This window comes from Mustela erminea, chromosome 6, assembly GCF_009829155.1.
Source record: "Mustela erminea isolate mMusErm1 chromosome 6, mMusErm1.Pri, whole genome shotgun sequence".
Taxonomy (NCBI): Eukaryota; Metazoa; Chordata; class Mammalia; order Carnivora; family Mustelidae; genus Mustela; species Mustela erminea.
Genome location: NC_045619.1, coordinates 24,026,126 through 24,042,980, shown reverse-complemented (window position 1 = coordinate 24,042,980; position 16,855 = coordinate 24,026,126). Strand labels below are relative to the sequence as shown.

At 34.8% G+C, this 16,855-nt stretch overlaps 1 protein-coding gene across 3 annotated transcripts in view; it reads left to right on the top strand.

Moving 5' to 3' along the window:
- Positions 1-16,855, top strand: part of CFAP54 (cilia and flagella associated protein 54) — a 325,575-nt gene that overhangs the window by 84,137 nt on the left and 224,583 nt on the right. For all 3 annotated transcript variants that reach the window (XM_032346701.1, XM_032346702.1, XM_032346700.1), the window contains exon 20: positions 13,290-13,466. In XM_032346701.1, the coding sequence (XP_032202592.1) occupies positions 13,290-13,466 (177 nt within the window). The remainder of the gene's footprint in view (positions 1-13,289; positions 13,467-16,855) is intronic.

Here is a 16,855-nt window from a genome sequence, read left to right as displayed (position 1 = left end):
AAAGGTAGAATTTAGTGATTCATCAGTTGCAGATAACACCCAGTGCTCCTTACATCAAGTGCCTTCCTTGATGCCTATCACTCAAATACCCCATCCCCTGCCTACCTCCCCTCCAGCAACTCTCAGGTTGTTTCCTATAGTTAAGAGTCTCTTATGGTTTGTCTCCCTCTCTATTTTTGTCTTATTTTATTTTTCCTTCCCTTCTCTTTTGTTCATTTGTTTCTTAAGTTTCACATATGAGTGAAATCATATATTTGTCTTTATCTGACTGATTTACTTCACTCACTCAGCTTAATACCCTGTGGTTCCGTTCATGTCATTGCAAATTGTAAGATTTCATTCTCTTTGATGGCTGAGTAAGTTATGTTTCTTTAAAACTAACGAATAATATATTATTTGCCCCAGGGATACAGGTCTGTGAATCATCAGGCTTACACATTTCACAGTACTCACCTTAGCACATACCCCCAATGTCCATAACTAAGCCACCCTATCCCTACCTTCCCTCCCCCTGGCAACCCTCACTTTGTGTCATGAGATTAAGAGTCTCTTATGGTTTGTCTCCCTCCCAATCCCATCTTGTTTCATGTTTTTCCTCCCTAAACCTCACCCCGCCGCCCTGCCTCTCAAATTCCTCATATCAGAAAGATCATATGATAATTGTCTTTCTCTGATTGACTTATTTCAATCAGCGTAATAACCTCTGGTTCCATCCACATTGTTGCAAATGGCAAGTTTTCATTTCTTTTGGTGGCTACATAGTATTCCATTGTATATATATACACCACATCTTCTTTATCCATTCATTTCTTGATAGACATCTAGGTTCTTTCCATATTCTTTCCATGGCTATTGTGGACATTGCTGCTATAAACATTCAGGTGCATGTGCCCCTTCGGATCACTACATTTGTATCTTTAGGGTAAATACCTAGTAGCACGATTGCTGGGTCATAGGGTAGCTCTATTTTCAACTTTTTGAGGAACCTCTGTACTGTTTTCCAGAGTGACTACACCAGCTTGCATTCCTACCAACAGTGTAGGAGGGTTCCCCTTTCTCTGCATCCTTGGCAACATCTGTCATTTCCTTACTTGTTAATTTTAGCCATTCTGACTTGTGTGAGGTGATACCTCATTGTGGCTTTGATTTGTATTTCCCTGATGCTGAGTGATGTTGAGCACTTTTTCATGTGTCTGTTGGACATCTGGATGTCTTCTTTGCAGAAATGTCTGTTCATGTCTTCTGCCCATTTCTTGACCGGATTATTTGTTCTTTGGGTGTTGAGTTTGATAAGTTCTTTATAGATTTTGGATACTAGCCCTTTATCTGATATGTCGTTTGCAAATATCTTCTCCCATTCTGTCAGTTGTCTTTTGGTTTTGTTAACTGTTTCCTTTGCTGTGCAAAAGCTTTTTTTTTTTTTAACCTCTTAAAAAAATCATTTTATTGATCCTTTACCATACAAAATTTATTCAAATTACACCCATTTGAAGTGATAAGATCACAGCTAGAGAACAGGTTACCCTGTAACAAATCTATTTACAAAATCCATCATAAAAGCTTTTTTTTTTTATATTATATTACATATTTTCTTTCTTTTTTTTTTTAACTAGCATACAACACAAAGCTAAACCAATTAGTAGTCTGCCTACTCCCAATTTTGGGAGAAATACTTCCTCTTGAGCAAAAGCTTTTGATCTTGATGAAATCCCAATAGTTTATTTTTGCCCTTGCTTCCCTTGCCTTTGGCGATGTTCCTAGGAGGATGTTGCTGTGGCTGATGTCATGGCTGGTGCCAACATCTGTTGTTTCCTAACTTGTTAATTTCAGCCATTCTGACTGGTGTGAGGTGGTATTTCACTGTGGTTTTGATTTGTATTTCCCTGATGGTGAGTGATGTTGAGCAGTTTTTCATGTGTCTGTTGGCCATCTGGATTTCTTCTTTGCAGAAATGTCTGTTCATGTCTTCTGTCCATTTATTGATTGGATTATTCTTTGGGTGTTGAGTTTGATAAGTTCTTTATAAGATTTTGGAAACTAGCCCTTTATCTGATATTTGCAAATACTTCTCCCATTCTGTCAGTTGTCTTTTGGTTTTGTTGACTTGTTTCCTTTGCTGTGCAAAAGCTTTTGATCTTGATGAAGTCCCAATTTTTGGCCTTCCTTCGCTCGCCTTTGGCGATGTTTCTAGGAAGGAGTTGCTGTTGCTGAGGTCAAAAAAGTTGTTACCTGTGTTCTCCTCAAGGATTTTGATGGATTCCTGTCTCATACTGAGGTCTTTCATCCATTTTGAGTCTATTTTTGTGTGTGGTGTAAGGAAATAGACCAGTTTCATTCTACTGCATGTGGCTGTCCAATTTCCCCAAAACCATTTGTTGAAGAGGTGGTCTTTTTTTAATTGGATATTCTTTCCTCTTTGTTGAAGTTCAGTTGACCATAGAGTTGAGGGTCCAATTCTGGATTTTCTTTTCTGTTCCATTGATCTATGTGTCTGTTTTTGTGCCAGTACCATACTGTCTTGATGATGACAGTTTTGTAATAGATCTTGAAGTCTGGAATTGTGATGCTGTCAGCTTTGGTTTTCTTTTTCAACATTGCTCTGGCTATGTGCGGTCTTTTTTGGTTCCATATAAATTTTAGGATTATTTGTTCCATTTCTCTGAAAAAAATTGATGGTGTTTTAATAGGGATTGGATTAAATGTGTAGATTGCTTTAGGTAACATAGACCTTTTTAAAATATTTGTTCTTCCAATCCATAAGCATAGAACGTTTTTCCATTTCTTTGTGTTTTACTCAATTTCTTTCATGAGTACTCTATAGTTTTCTGAGTACAGATTCTTTGCCTCTTTGGTTAGGTTCATTCCTAGGTATCTTACGGTTTTGGTGCAGTTGTAAATGGGATCGACTCCTTAATTTCTCTTTCTTCTGACTTGCTGTTGGTGTAGAGAAATGCAACTGACTTCTGTGCATTGATTTTTATATCCTGATACTTTACTGAATTCCTGTATGAGTTCTAGCAGTTTTGGAGTGGAGTCTTCTGGGTTTTCCACATAAAGTATTCTATCATCTGCAAAGAGTGAGAGTTTGACTTCTTCTTTGCTGATTAGGATGTCTTTTATTTCTTTTTGTTGTCTGATTGCTGAGACTAGGACTTCTAGTACTATGTTGCACAGCAGTGGTGATAGTGGACATCCCTGCCGTGTTCTTGACCTTAGGGAAAAAGCCCTCAGTTTTTTCCTCACTGAGAATGATATTTGCTGTGGGTGGCTTTGATGATATTGAGTTATGTACCCTCTACCCCTACACTTTGAAGGGTTTTGATCGCAAAAGAATGCTGTAGTTTGTCAAATGCTTTTTATCATCTATTGAGAGTATCATATTATTTTTGTTCTTTCTTTTATTAATATATTCAATCACATTGATTGGTTTGTGGATGTTGAATCAACCTTGCAGCCCAGGAATAAATCCCACTTGGTCGTGATGAATAATCCTTTTAATGTACTGTTGGATCCTATTGGCTAGTATTTTGGTGAGAATATTTGCATCCGTGTTCATCAAGAATATTGGTGTGTAATTCTCCTTTTTGATGGAATCTTTGTCTGGTTTTGGGATCAAGGTAATGCTGGCCTCATAAAATGAGTTTGGAAGTTCTCCTTCCATTTCTATTTTTTAGAACAGTTTCAGAAGAATAGGTATTAATTCTTCTTTAAATGTTTGGTAGAATTCCCCTGGGAAACCATTTGGCCCTGGGCTCTTGTTTATGGGAGATTTTTAAGTGACTGTTTCAATTTCCTTACTGGTTATGGGTCTGTTCAGTTTTCTATTTCTTCCTGGTTCCATTTTGGTAGTTTATGTCTCTAGGAATGCATCCATTGTTCCCAGATTGTCAAATTTGCTGATGTATAGTTGCTCATAATATGTTCTTAAGATGATTTTATTTTGTTGGTGTTGGTTGTGATCTCTCTTCTTTCATTCATGATTTTATTAATTTGGGTCCTTTCTCTTTTCTTTTTTATAAGTCTGGCCAGGGGTTTATCAATCTTATTAATTCTTTCAAAGAACCAGCTCCTAGTTTCGTTGATTTCTTCTACTGTTCTTTTGGTTTCTGTTTCACTGATTTCTGCTCTGATCTTTATTATTTTTTCTCCTCCTGGGTTTAGGCTTTCTTTGCTGTTCTTTCTCTAGCTCCTTTAGGTGTAGGTTTAGGCTGTGTATTTGAAATCTTTCTTGTTGCTTAAGAAAGGCTTGTACCACTGTATATTTTCCTCTCAGGACTGCCTTTGCTGTGTCCCACAGATTTTGAACAGTTGTGTTTTCATTATCATTTGTCTCCATGAATTTTTTCAATTCTTTTTTAATTTGCTGGTTCATTCTTTAGTAGGATGCTCTTTAGCCTCCATGTATTTGAGTTCTTTCCACCTTTCCTCTTGTGTGAGTTCTAGTTTCAGAGCATTGTGGTCTGAAAATATGCAGGGAGTGATCCCAATCTTTTGGTACCGGTTGAGACCTGATTTGTGACCCAGGATGTGATCTATTCTGGAGAATGTTCCATGTGCAGTAGGGAAGAATGTGTATTCTGTTGCTCTGGGATGGAATGTTCTGAATATATCTGTGATGTCCATCTGGTCCAGAGTGTCATTTAAGGCCTTTATTTCCTTGTTGATCTTTTGCTTGGATGATCTGTCCATTTCAGTGAGGGGGGGTCTTAAAGTCCCCTACTATTATTTTATTATTGTTGATGTATTTCTATGATTTTGTTATTAATTGTTTTATATAGTTGGCTGCTCCCATGTTAGGGGCATAGATATTTAAAATTGTTAGGTCTTCTTGTTGGACAGACCCTTTGGATATGATATAGTGTCCTTCCTCATCTCTTATTATAGTCTTTGGCTTAAAATATAATTGATCTGATATAAGGATTGCCACCCCAGCTTTCTTCTGATGTCCATTATCATGGTGCATTGTTTTCCACCCCCTCACTTTAAATCTGAAGGTGTCTTTGGCTCTAAAATGAGTTTCTTATAGACAGCGTATTGGTGGAGTTTTTTTTTAATCCATTCTGATACCCTCTGTCTTTTGATTGGGGCATTTTGTTCATGTACATTCAGGGTAACTATTGAAAGATATGAATTTAGTGCCATTGTATTGCCTGTAAGGTGTCTATTACTGTATATTGTCTCTGTTCCTTTCTGATCTACTACTTTTAGGCTTTCTCTTTGCTTAGGGGACCCCTTTCAATATTTCTTGTAGGGCTGGTTTGGTGTTTGTAAATTCTTTTATTAGTGTTTGTTTGTCCTGGAAGCTTTTTATCTCTCCTTCTATTTTGAATGATAGCCTAGCTGGATATAGTACTCTTGGCTGCATGTTTTTCTCATCTAGGGCTCTGAATACATCATGCCAGTCCTTTCTGGCATGCCAGGTCTCTGTGGATAGGTCTTCTGCCAATCTAATACTTCTACCTTTGTATGTTACAGTTCTCTTGTCCTGGGCTGCTTTCAGGGTTTTCTCTTTGTCACTAAGACTTGTAAGTTTTACTATTAGATGACTGGGTGTGGACCTATTCTTACTGATTTTGATGTGGGTTCTTTGTGCCTCCTGGATTTTGATGCTTGTTCCCTTTGCCATATTAGGGAAATTCTTTACAATAATTCCCTCCAATATATCTTCTGTTCCCCTCTCTCTTCCTTCTTCTTCTGTGATCCCAATTATTCTAGTATTGTTTCATTTTATGGTAGCACTTATCTCTCAAATTCTCCCCTCATGGTCTAGTAGTTGTTTGTCTCTCTCTTGTTCAGCTTCTTTATTCTCCATCATTTGGTCTTCTGTATCACTAATTCTCTCTTATCCTAGCAGTAAGAGCCTCCATTTTTTATTGTACCTCATTAATAGCTTTTTTGATTTCAACTTGGTTATTTTTAGTTCTTTTATTTCTCCAGAAAGGAATTTTATTTCTCCAGAAAGTGTTTCTCTATATCATCCATGGTTTTTTCCAAGCCCAGCTAGCACCTTGATTATCGTCATTCTGAACTGTAGTTCTGACATATTACTGATGTCCATATTGATTAGGACCCTAGATGTTGGTACTGCCTCTTGTTCTTTTTTTGTGGTGAGTTTTTATGCCTTGTCATTCTATCCAGATATGAATAAATGAATGAGAGAACAAAATACTAAAAGGGCAGCAACGACCCCAGAAAAATATACACTAACCAAATCAGAAGAGACCCGAAACTGGGGGGCGGGGGGGGGGCAGGGAGAAGAAAGGGGGGAAAAAAAAAGAAAAAAGAAAAAAATATATATCAGACTGGCAAATAGAAGAGAACCACACACTTGATTTTCGGTGCATTATGGTCTGTTAGAACAAACTACCTCCCAAAATTTTAAAGAAAGAAAAACTTATATATATACAAAAATAAGGGTAAACATGTTGAAGGGATGGGATATGACTGTAAAGATGAAAATTTAAAAAAAGATTCTAAAGCAGAGATTGATAAGAAGTTGGTTGAAAAAAGAAAAAGAGGAAAGAATGTGTTCGGGCTGGAGAGTAGAACAAAGCCATGTGTTAGATTTAGGGTATACTTTATAATCTATTAGAAGAAATTGTATCCCAAAATTTTAAGGAAAAAAAAAAAGAAGAAATTGTATCCCAAAATTTTGTATGTATACAAAAAATAAGGTTAAATACAATGAAGAGATAAAATATAACAATGAAAATGTAAAAAGATTTAAAAACAGGTATTGATAAGATAAAATAATTTAAAAATGTTAAAATAAGAAAGAGGAACAATTAAAAAATAAAATAAGAAACAAATTAAATTTAAAAAATTTAACTTTGAAAGACTAAAGGATCATGAGAAAAAAGCCAGAATGTGTTGCTTTCCCCTGGCTCTGGAGGTCCATAGTTTCAGATTGATGAACTTGGTCTTGGCTGGATGTTCTCGCTGATCTTCTGGGGTAGGGGCTTGTTGCGTGATTCTCAAATGTCTTTGCCCAAGGCGGAATTGCACCACCCTTCTCAGGGTCCAGGCTAAGTTATCTGCTTGGGTTCGCTCTTGGGAGCTTTTGTTCCCTGAATACTTTTCTGTACAGCTTTGGAGGACAGGAATGAAAATGGCGGCCTCCCCATCTTTGATCCCATAGGAGCTGAGAGCTCAGGGCCCTACTCTTCAGAGTGCCCTCAGAGAAACACAGTCAATCTCTCCTCTCTCTCTGATCTCCCACCACATTCTGAGCTCACTGAGCCTGTGACCAAGCATTTCTATCTCTGGCCTACGTCCCCTTTTGGAGTCTACAAACGCAGCTGATAACTGCTGTGCACTCCCACACCACTCCTCCCGGAGGAGGGAGAGGGTCTCTCCGGATCTGCTACTTTTGGGGTCTCTGCTCGAAGAGCAGTGGCTTGACTGTGCCTTGGATCATGGTTTAAGGTAATCCCTAGCTGACAGCCTACTGCTCAGCTCCATCTCTGTTGCCAGCTTCTCTGCTCCAATACCTGGGAGCTCTGTCACACTCAGGCACTCCTGGTCTTTTTGTGACCCTGCAGGTACTGAGACAACACGGTCACCACGAGGGCTGCACCCCTGCTTAGCCTCTGGAGCAACATCCCTCAGTGGAACGGACTTCTAAAAGTTCCAGTTTTGTGCTCCGTTGCTCTCTCACTTGCTGGGAGCCAGTCATTCCCCTCACCACCACCACCCCCCTGTCTGCCGTCTATCTTCCCATCTCTTTGGATTTACTTCTTCACATGTTCTACCTTCTAGAAAGTGGTTGATTTTCTGTTCCTAGAATTACTGCTCTTCTTCTCTTCTGTTGAGTTTGTAGGTGTTCAGAATGGTTCTATAACTATCTAGCTGCACTCCTGGGACCTAATGATATTTCAGTTTCCTACTCCTCTGCCATCTTGCTCCTCCAAGCTGCTTTTCTTTTTTTTTAAAGTGAGAACACTTAAGATCTGTTTCTTAGGAAATTTCAAGTATGCTATTATTAAGTGTAGTCACCATACTGTACAATAGATCTTTAGAACTTTATAACTGGAAGTTTGTGCAGATCTCCCAATTCCCCTTCCCTACTGCTTGCCCTTGGCAATCATCATTCTACTTACTCTTTCTATGAATTTTACTTTTATTTTTTTCAGATTACACATATACATGATACTATACAGTATTTTTCTTTCTCTATCTGGCTCATTTCACTTAGCATAATGTCTTCAAGGTCATTTATTTTGTTTCCTTCTTTTCTAAGGCTGAATAACATTCCATTGTATATATGTGACACATTATTTATTCATCTACAAGTAGACAGATTGTTTTTGTATCTTGGCTATTTGAATAATGCTGCAATGAACATAGGAGAGCAGATATCTCTTTGAGATAATGATTTCATTTCTTTTGGCTAAATACCGAGAAGTGGGATTGCTGGATGATATGATAGTTCTATTTTCAATTTTTGAGGAATCTCTGTACTGTTTATCATATTGTTATACCAGTTCTCATCCTTACTAACATTGTACAAGTATTCTCTTTTCTCTACATCCTCATCAACATTTGTTATCATTTGTTTTTTTGATAATAGCATCCTGACGGGTGTCATGTCATATCTTATGGTGGTTTTGATTTGCATTTCCTTGATGATTAATGATATTGACCATCTTTTCATGTACTTGTTGGGCATTTGAATGTCTTTTTATTTAAAGAAAAATTTCTATTTATATTTTTTGCCCATATTTAAATCATTTGATAGTTTGCTATTGAATTAAGATTTACTTATATATTTCAGATATCAAGCTTTTATTGAAAGTATGGTTTACAGATATTTTCTCCAATTCCATAGGTTGCCTTTTCATTTTGTTTGTTGCTTCCTATGCTGTGCAGAAATTTTTAGCTTATTTATTTTTGTTTTTGTTGCCTGTACTTCTGCTGTAAGATCCAAAAAATCATCACCCAAACCAATGTTAAGGAGTTTTCCTTTATGCTTTTTTTCCTCTGAGTTTTATGGTTTCAGGTCTTATGTTTAAGTCTCTAATGCATTTTGAGTTAATTTTTATGTACAGTAAGATAAGGGTCTGATTTCATTCTTTTGAATATGGATATCCACTTTTCTCAACACCATTTATTGTATCCTCATTGTATATTCTTGGTGACTTTGTCAAAAATTAGTTGACCATATTTCTGGGCTCTCTGTTCTATTCCATTGGTCATTCTTTCCTTCTTTTCTTCCCTTTTCTTTCTTTACTCCCTCCCTCTTTCCCTCCCCCTTCAGTCTTCTTTCTTTTCTTTTTCTTCCTTCCTTCCTTTCTTTTCCCATACTATTTGATTACTGTAGCTTCGTTTGAGATCATGAAGTGATGTCTCCAGTGTTGCTCTTCTTGTTCAAGTCTGTTTTAGATATTTGGATCTTTTATCATTCTCTACAAATTTTAGGATTGCTTTTTCTATTTATGTGAAAAATGCTATCAAAATTTTGATAGAGCTTGCATTGAATTTGTAGGTCCATTTTGGGTTGTAGGGATATTTCAACAATATTAATTCTTTCTATCCATGAATATAGATTATTTTTCCATTTATTTTGTCTTCTTCAGTTTTTTTTCATAGATGTTTTATAGTTTTCAGTGCACAGATTACTTCCTTGGTTAAATTTATTCCTGTTTTCTTATTTTTGATACTATTACAAATAGGATTATTTTCTTAATTTTGGGGGGCTAGTTTGTTGTTAGTCTAGAAATACAACTGATTTTTCTGTATTGATTTTGGATCCTGCAAATTTATTGAATTTGTTTATTGGTTCTGACGGTGTTTTGGTGGAGTCTTTACAGTTTTCTGTATATACGATCATGTCATCTGTAAACAGAGACAATTTTCTTCTTTCTTTTTTATTTGTATACCTTTTTCTGATTGCCTTGGCTAAGATGTCTGGTACCATGTTGAATAAGAGTGGTAAGAGTGGGCACTCTTGTCTTATTCCTGATCTTAGTGGGAATGCTTTTAACCTTTGTCATTGAGTATGATGTAGCATTAGGTTTGTCATATAGACCTTTGTTATTTTGAGGTATGTTCCTTCTATATCCAGTTTGTGGAGTCTTTTTTTTTTTTTTTAATCATAAAAGGATGTTGAATTTTGTTCTTTTTCTGAATCTATTGAAATGATCATATTATTTATATCCTTCATTTTGGTAATGTGGTATATCACCTTTATTAATTTGTATCGCATTTATGTTGAGCCGTTCTTGCATACCAGAATAATCCTGCTTCATCATGGTGTGTGATTCTTTTAATGTACTTTTTGCATCTGGTTTACTCTAATTTTGATGATGATTTTTGCATTTGTATTCATCAAGGATATTGAGTTTTCTTTTCTTGTAGTGTCTTGCCTGGCTTTGGTATCAGGATCATGCTGGCTCCTTAAATCAATTTGGAAGTGTCCCTTTCTCTCTAATTTTTTTTAGAAGAGTTTGAGAGTGATTGGCATGAATGTTTTAAATTTTTGTTAGAATTCACCAGTGAAATCATCTGATTCTGTTCTTACCTTTATTGGGAGGTTTTTAAAAATTAATATTTTATTTATTTATTTGACAGAGAGAGAGAGAGATCACAAGTAGGCAGCAAGGCAGGCAGAGAGAGGGGGGAAGCAGGCTTCCTGCTGAGCAGGGAACCCAATTCGGGACTTGATCCAGGACCCTGAGATCATGACCTGAGCTGAAGGCAGAGGCTTAACCCACTGAGCCACCCAGGTGCCCTGTTGGGAGGTTTTTTGATTACTGATTCATCTCCTTTGTTATTAGCTTGTTCATATTTGCTATTTCTCCATGATTCAGTTTTGGTAAATTGTATGTATCTAGTTATTTATCAATTTCTTCTACGTTATCCAATTTGTTAGTGTATAATGTTCATAGTAGTCTCTTCTGATTCCTTGTATTTCAGTAGTATCAGTTGTAAGGTCGTCTCTTTCATTTCTGATTTTATCAATCTGAGTCTCTTCTCTTTTTCTCTTAGTCTAGCTAAAAATTTGTCAGTTTTATCTTTTCAAAAACCCAGCTTTTATTTTAGTTGACCCTTTCTATTATCTTTCTGGTCTCTATTTCATTTATTTATCTTCTGATTTGTGTTATTTCCTTCCTTCTACTAATTTTGGGCTTAGTTTTTTGTTCCTTTTCTAGTTCCCTTACAGCTTAAAGTTAGATTGTTTATTTCAGCTCTTTCTTTTAAAAAAAATTATTTTTATTTGAAAGAGAGAGCGAGAGCAGGGGGGAGGGGCAGAGCAGAGGGAGAGAATCTTAAGTAGACTTCATGCTGAGCACAGAGCTTGAGGAAGGGCTCAATCTTGCAACCTGAGCAGAAACCAAGAATCGGACACTTAACTGACTGTGCCACCGAGGCACCCCAGATCTATCTTTTTTCTTAATGTAAGCATTTGCACTATAAACTTCCTTCTTAGAATTGCTTTTGCTGTATCCCATAGAGTTTGGTATGGTGTATTACCATTTTCATTTGTCGTAAGATTTTTTTGACTTCTGTTTTTACTTCTTTTTTTAAAAAAATTGGTAATGACTGTTAAAGATTAAGTTCAATTGAAACTGTAATCATATTTTTCCTTATTTGATTTATAGAAAAATTAAATCGTATTTGTAGACTTCCTAATATTAAATTATCCATGCATTCTTGGGAGAGAGAGAATATAATTACAGTATGTTATTCCTTTAATATATTACTAGATTTAATGTATTAGTATTTTATTTAGAATGTTTGTATTTATATTTGTAAGAAGAGTGCTCTATGTTTTTGTGTGCAGTCATTTTTCAAGTTTCTTACAATAATTTGTAACATTTTTGAGAAGTTCTCTTTCTTCATAGTTAGAAAATTTTTAAATGGCATAGGAATTATCAGGTTTTTAAGATTTGAATTTTAAAAAAAATGAGATCAGTTCGTTCTGAGGTTGTGGGAAGAAATTTTTGTTATCTTTCTCAGTTTATTCTATCATTATCCTACATTTATGTTTTCTGCTTCTTGAATTAGCTTGCTGATTTTGTATTTTCATCCCTAAATGGTCAATGATGCTATGCATCATTTTTGTACTTATTGGCTGTTTATATATCTTCTTTGGAGAAATGTCTTTTCAGATCTTTTGTCCTTTTTAATGGGGTTATTTGTCTTTATTATTGACTTGTAACAGTTCTTTATATATTTTGAATACAAGTCCATTATCAGATACATGATTTGCAGATATTTTCTCTCATTCTATTGGTTATCTTTCTTACTTTTTTGATGGTATCGTTTGAAATACTAATTTTGATGAAGTTCAGTTTATCTACTTGTATGTGTGTGCATGTATGTTTCCTTCTGGTGTTATAGCTAAGAAACCATTGCCTAACCCAAAGTTATGAAAATTTACTTGTATGTTTCCTTTTAAAAATTTTATAATTTTAGCTCTTACATTTAGGTCTGTAATTCATTTTTAGTTAATATTTGTATGTAGTGTGAGGTAAAGGTACAACTTTATTACTTTTGCATGTGGACATCTAATTGTTTTAGTATCATCTGTTGGAAAGGCTATTTTTTTCTCTATTACCATTTAATTTTAATCTTTATATGGATTTCTGCTGTGGAGCTCAATTAAAGAGTCTTTGCCTTTTAATTTAAAAGACAAGTTTAACCCATTTACATGCTTTATTATTTTGGATATATTTGACTTTCTTTGGTAGTATTCAGATCTTCTGACTTTTATGTTTTTTGTTTTGTGTTTTGTCCTTCAGTATGTTACTTTTTAAAATGTAGATTGCCTTTCTTTCAGGTTTACAGAATAACTGTTTCTATTTCTAGTTGCTGATAATAAGAAACTTTCAATAATATTCATTTCATAAATCACATATACCGGTAGTCTTATTACTTGAGAGTCACATTTCAAGTTGCATTAAGGGTAGATGTACAGTTCTTTAGTATAAATGTAGATGATCATGCTATGAATTTTTACAGACAGTGAAATATGATGGTAAATATTCAGAGGGTTTGATATGAAAATGAAATGTCTAATATTAATATATTATAATGATGATGAACATATTAGGTGTATAAATATGATTCCATTACCTTATTTAATTTATAGCTGTTTTTTACTTAGTCTTATTTAGTAGCTATTTTTTACTTTTATAAAATCATTTGAAACTTGCAGTATGTGTAACACTGAGGCTCAGAAGTTTACATATAGCAAGGTAATGTTGTTTAACATTACCAGAATTCTACAAATATAAATGCAGTTCAAATCCTGAAATGTATTTTTCTGTGTTCACACTTTATTATAGGAAGCATATTCTTTAATTGAGAAGACTGAAGCAGAACAAAATACCCTATATTCATATCAAAACTATGTGGAAAGTTCGAAAAGAAAGAAAAGCAGAATTCCTCCTCCACCTATCCTGCTATCCCGAACTTACTGTTCTGTGACATTGAAACCTGCTCCATTTATTTCAGATGTTAAGGTATTTTTCCCATTTTATGATCTTTATTTCAGGCAAAGCAACATAAGTACTTCTATGATTATCATGATTGATACTTTTCTTGCTCTTAGGACTTTTATTAGTCTTATTAATAAATACTTTTATTGGGATTAATATTGGGATATCCCAATATCCCAATATCCCAATATTATATAATATTGGGATATTAACATTGGGATTAATATTGTAATGTCTTAACTGTACTTAATTTCTTCACAACCTTTCCCTCTTTGTGCTATTTTCCTTTATGGTCTATATAGCTTTCCTATATTCCTATACCCAACTATATAGTTTGGTCACCATGGCATAGTCCTATGCTGACATCCTAGTGTGTTCAAGATAGAGAAGTTCTCAGATGTACTGGAATGAGGCATTTGAAGAGCACAGAAGTTACTTCCAGAGCCAATGATGGAGATAATGAAATTTTCAGATAGCGAATTTGGATGTTCTTCCCAGAGTTCTTCCAAGTAAATGGGGATTCTTTTAATGTAAACAAATGACAGTTCCAACCATATTATAAGTTATTAATCTTTATGTATTTATTGAAGAATGAACTCTTTTTTCCTTCCCCAGTGCCTCGGAACTTGGCCTAAATGTGTCTGTAACTTGAGATTTAGTGTCCTCACAAGTGTTCTGCCTGATTCATATTTTAAATATTAAATTTCCTCTTTTGGTTGAACAATAACATGCTCTTTGATGTAGTATAAAAAAGTTTTATCTTTGTCTTTAGGATATTCTGCTCGAACTTCTATCAAATTGGTATCGTGAAAAGGGTGGCTTTTTAAAATTCCAGTTCCGCCACTTACTAGCAGTATGACTTTAGAAAATCTAAATATAGATTTTTGAGGTGGTGGTGGTATTATTTTTTTTGTAAAATATGTTAACTGTGAAAATTAGATGAGATAATAGATAATATTCCTGGCATTTTGGTTGATCTCCCCACATTGATCTTATATTAAACGTGTAGTAAAGTTTGCTTAAAACAGTGATGCTATAGAGTGTGATTACATTATTAGATTTTTTATCCATAAGTTTTGTCCTGTGAACATTACTGAATATCTCTTATCTGTCCAGCTCTGTGTGAGGTAATTGAGATAAAAAAATAATCACAAAGCTTGATTCCATTCTTGGACTAATGGGATATAGACATCAGTGAGAAGTAATACCATCTTTATAATGTTTTATATTTGGGGAAATATACCCATTCATCTTATACCAAACTGTGCTCTCATAGATGCATTATTGCAATTGCTGGCATTTTTAAAGTTCAACTATAGATTTGCTTGGATCTGGTTAAGGAATGCTAATTTGTTGATTTTGGAAGCTCAGTATGGAACTAAGACTGGATGCCTTACCAAGTTCTTTGTTCTTATTCAAATGTTTTGATTTATTTACCAGATCTCCTTTTCCTTCCTTTCTTTCCTTCTTTTTTTCTTCCTTCCTCCCTTCCTTCCTCTCTTCTTTCCTCCCTCCCTCCTTCTTTCCTTCTTTTTTTTAAAAAATTTCAAATTACTGATTAGTTTATCTCATTTCATAATGCTTAGAAATAGGAAGATACAAGTATTCCATATCTGACTTATAGTTGTAGGACCCGTCACTTAGCACATTATATGAAGTTTGTATATATTATGCATTAGTAGAGTTGTGTGCTTCAGGAAATTATTACCTTCTGTTACATGCTCCTCAGCACTAGATGGTGCTGTGGGCTTAAATAAGTTTCTGGTTAGAGGGTTCAGCCATCTTTTGTTTTATCAGAAGCTCTTGTTAAAGCATTTGTTTTGTTAAAAATCTGTTTTAATAGTTGAAAATGCTGATGTTATTAATAAACTTTTACTTCTAAAGTTAGGAGTGATTTGTTCATGGTGTCTTTACTCTTATGTAGATTCTAATTACACATTGCTCCTTATAGTTACACAAACTAAGATGTCTTCATTTGTGGAACAAAATAGAAGCATAATCCTGCTTCTAAAAATGCTTTTAGAGAGAATTTTACCCTTCAAATTCTGGTTTATATAGGGAGCTTAACTTAGAGAAAATAATAGTTTAAGTCATATAGTACAATCTTTCTGCCTTTTCCCCCCTCTATGTAAAATGTTACTCTTTTTGCATGGATAGTTTTTAAATTTCTTCTGAAATTTATCTGATTTAAAATTTTAAATTTCTTCTGAAATTTATCTGATTTTTTCCCCCCTCTTGGCTTCCTTTCGAGTTCCTTCAGTGCTATGTCTCTGTCTTTGGAGTTCTACCTTTGTCAAGTGCTCCTTAATTACCCGAGCAATTTTCTTTATAACACAAAGGTTTGGACACCTGTTCCAGAGACTCTAATTCATTGAGACTAGGCAGGCTTGGGTATATGTAATTTATTAAAAAATGGCTGGTTCTTTAAAAACTGCATTTTAAAAGGTGACTCTGCACAGTCAGGGTTGAGAACTAGTTGTGCAGACAAGACACTATTAGGATTTTTCTGTTGACTTGGAGAAAGAAATAGCTAAGCTAAGCTATAAGAGGCAGTCGCTTCTTAGAAACAATTACTTTTTCCCTTCTTTCCAGTTTTCCTTATCATTTAGGTGTTGAGATGTTGGTAGGTGGAGCCTCTAGGGAAAAGAGAATGAGACAATGATGACAACCCACTCAGGACAGTATGGCTCCTTTATAATGTTATTCTCTAGGTATCAACTTGCTCCCTTTCCCCTTACAGTGAGACAGTTCATTCCAGTGAGGAATCTCCATTATTTTGACATCTTGGGCAGAAGAACCATTTATAACCATTTAATTAAGTTGCAAGTTTGATTGTTCCTGTAGAATTTGCATTTTGCTTTTGGTTTCTATAGTTAAGAATTATCAAATATCATGCTACTATCTGATCTTAGGCAAGTTATTAAACATTTCTGTGTCTCCATTTCCTGTAAAGCAATAATCTCATTTCATAGGGATATTGCAAATATTAGAAAGTCTATATAAATTTCCTACCAACACATAGCACGTAGAAACTGCTCAGTTAATGGTAGTTAAAATAATAAAAAATGAAGAATTGTCTTTGTAGTTCCAGGTAAATGAGCTGTATATTTGTCTTTAATTTTGTGAGATTAAATCTAAGTATATTTGTAAAGTTAGATTCCATGTTTTTAAATTTATTTTATTTAAATTCAATTAGCCAACATATAGTACATCATTAGTTAGATTCTGTGTTTTAAAACTTGAATAATTGTATTTGTATTTGGAAAAGTATTTTTTAAAAAAGATTTTATTTATTTATTTGACAGAGAGAGATCACAAGTAGGCAGAGAGACAGGCAGAGAGAGAGGAGGAAGCAGGCTCTCTGCCAAGCAGAGAGCCCAATGCAGGACTTGATCCCAGGACTCTGAGATCAT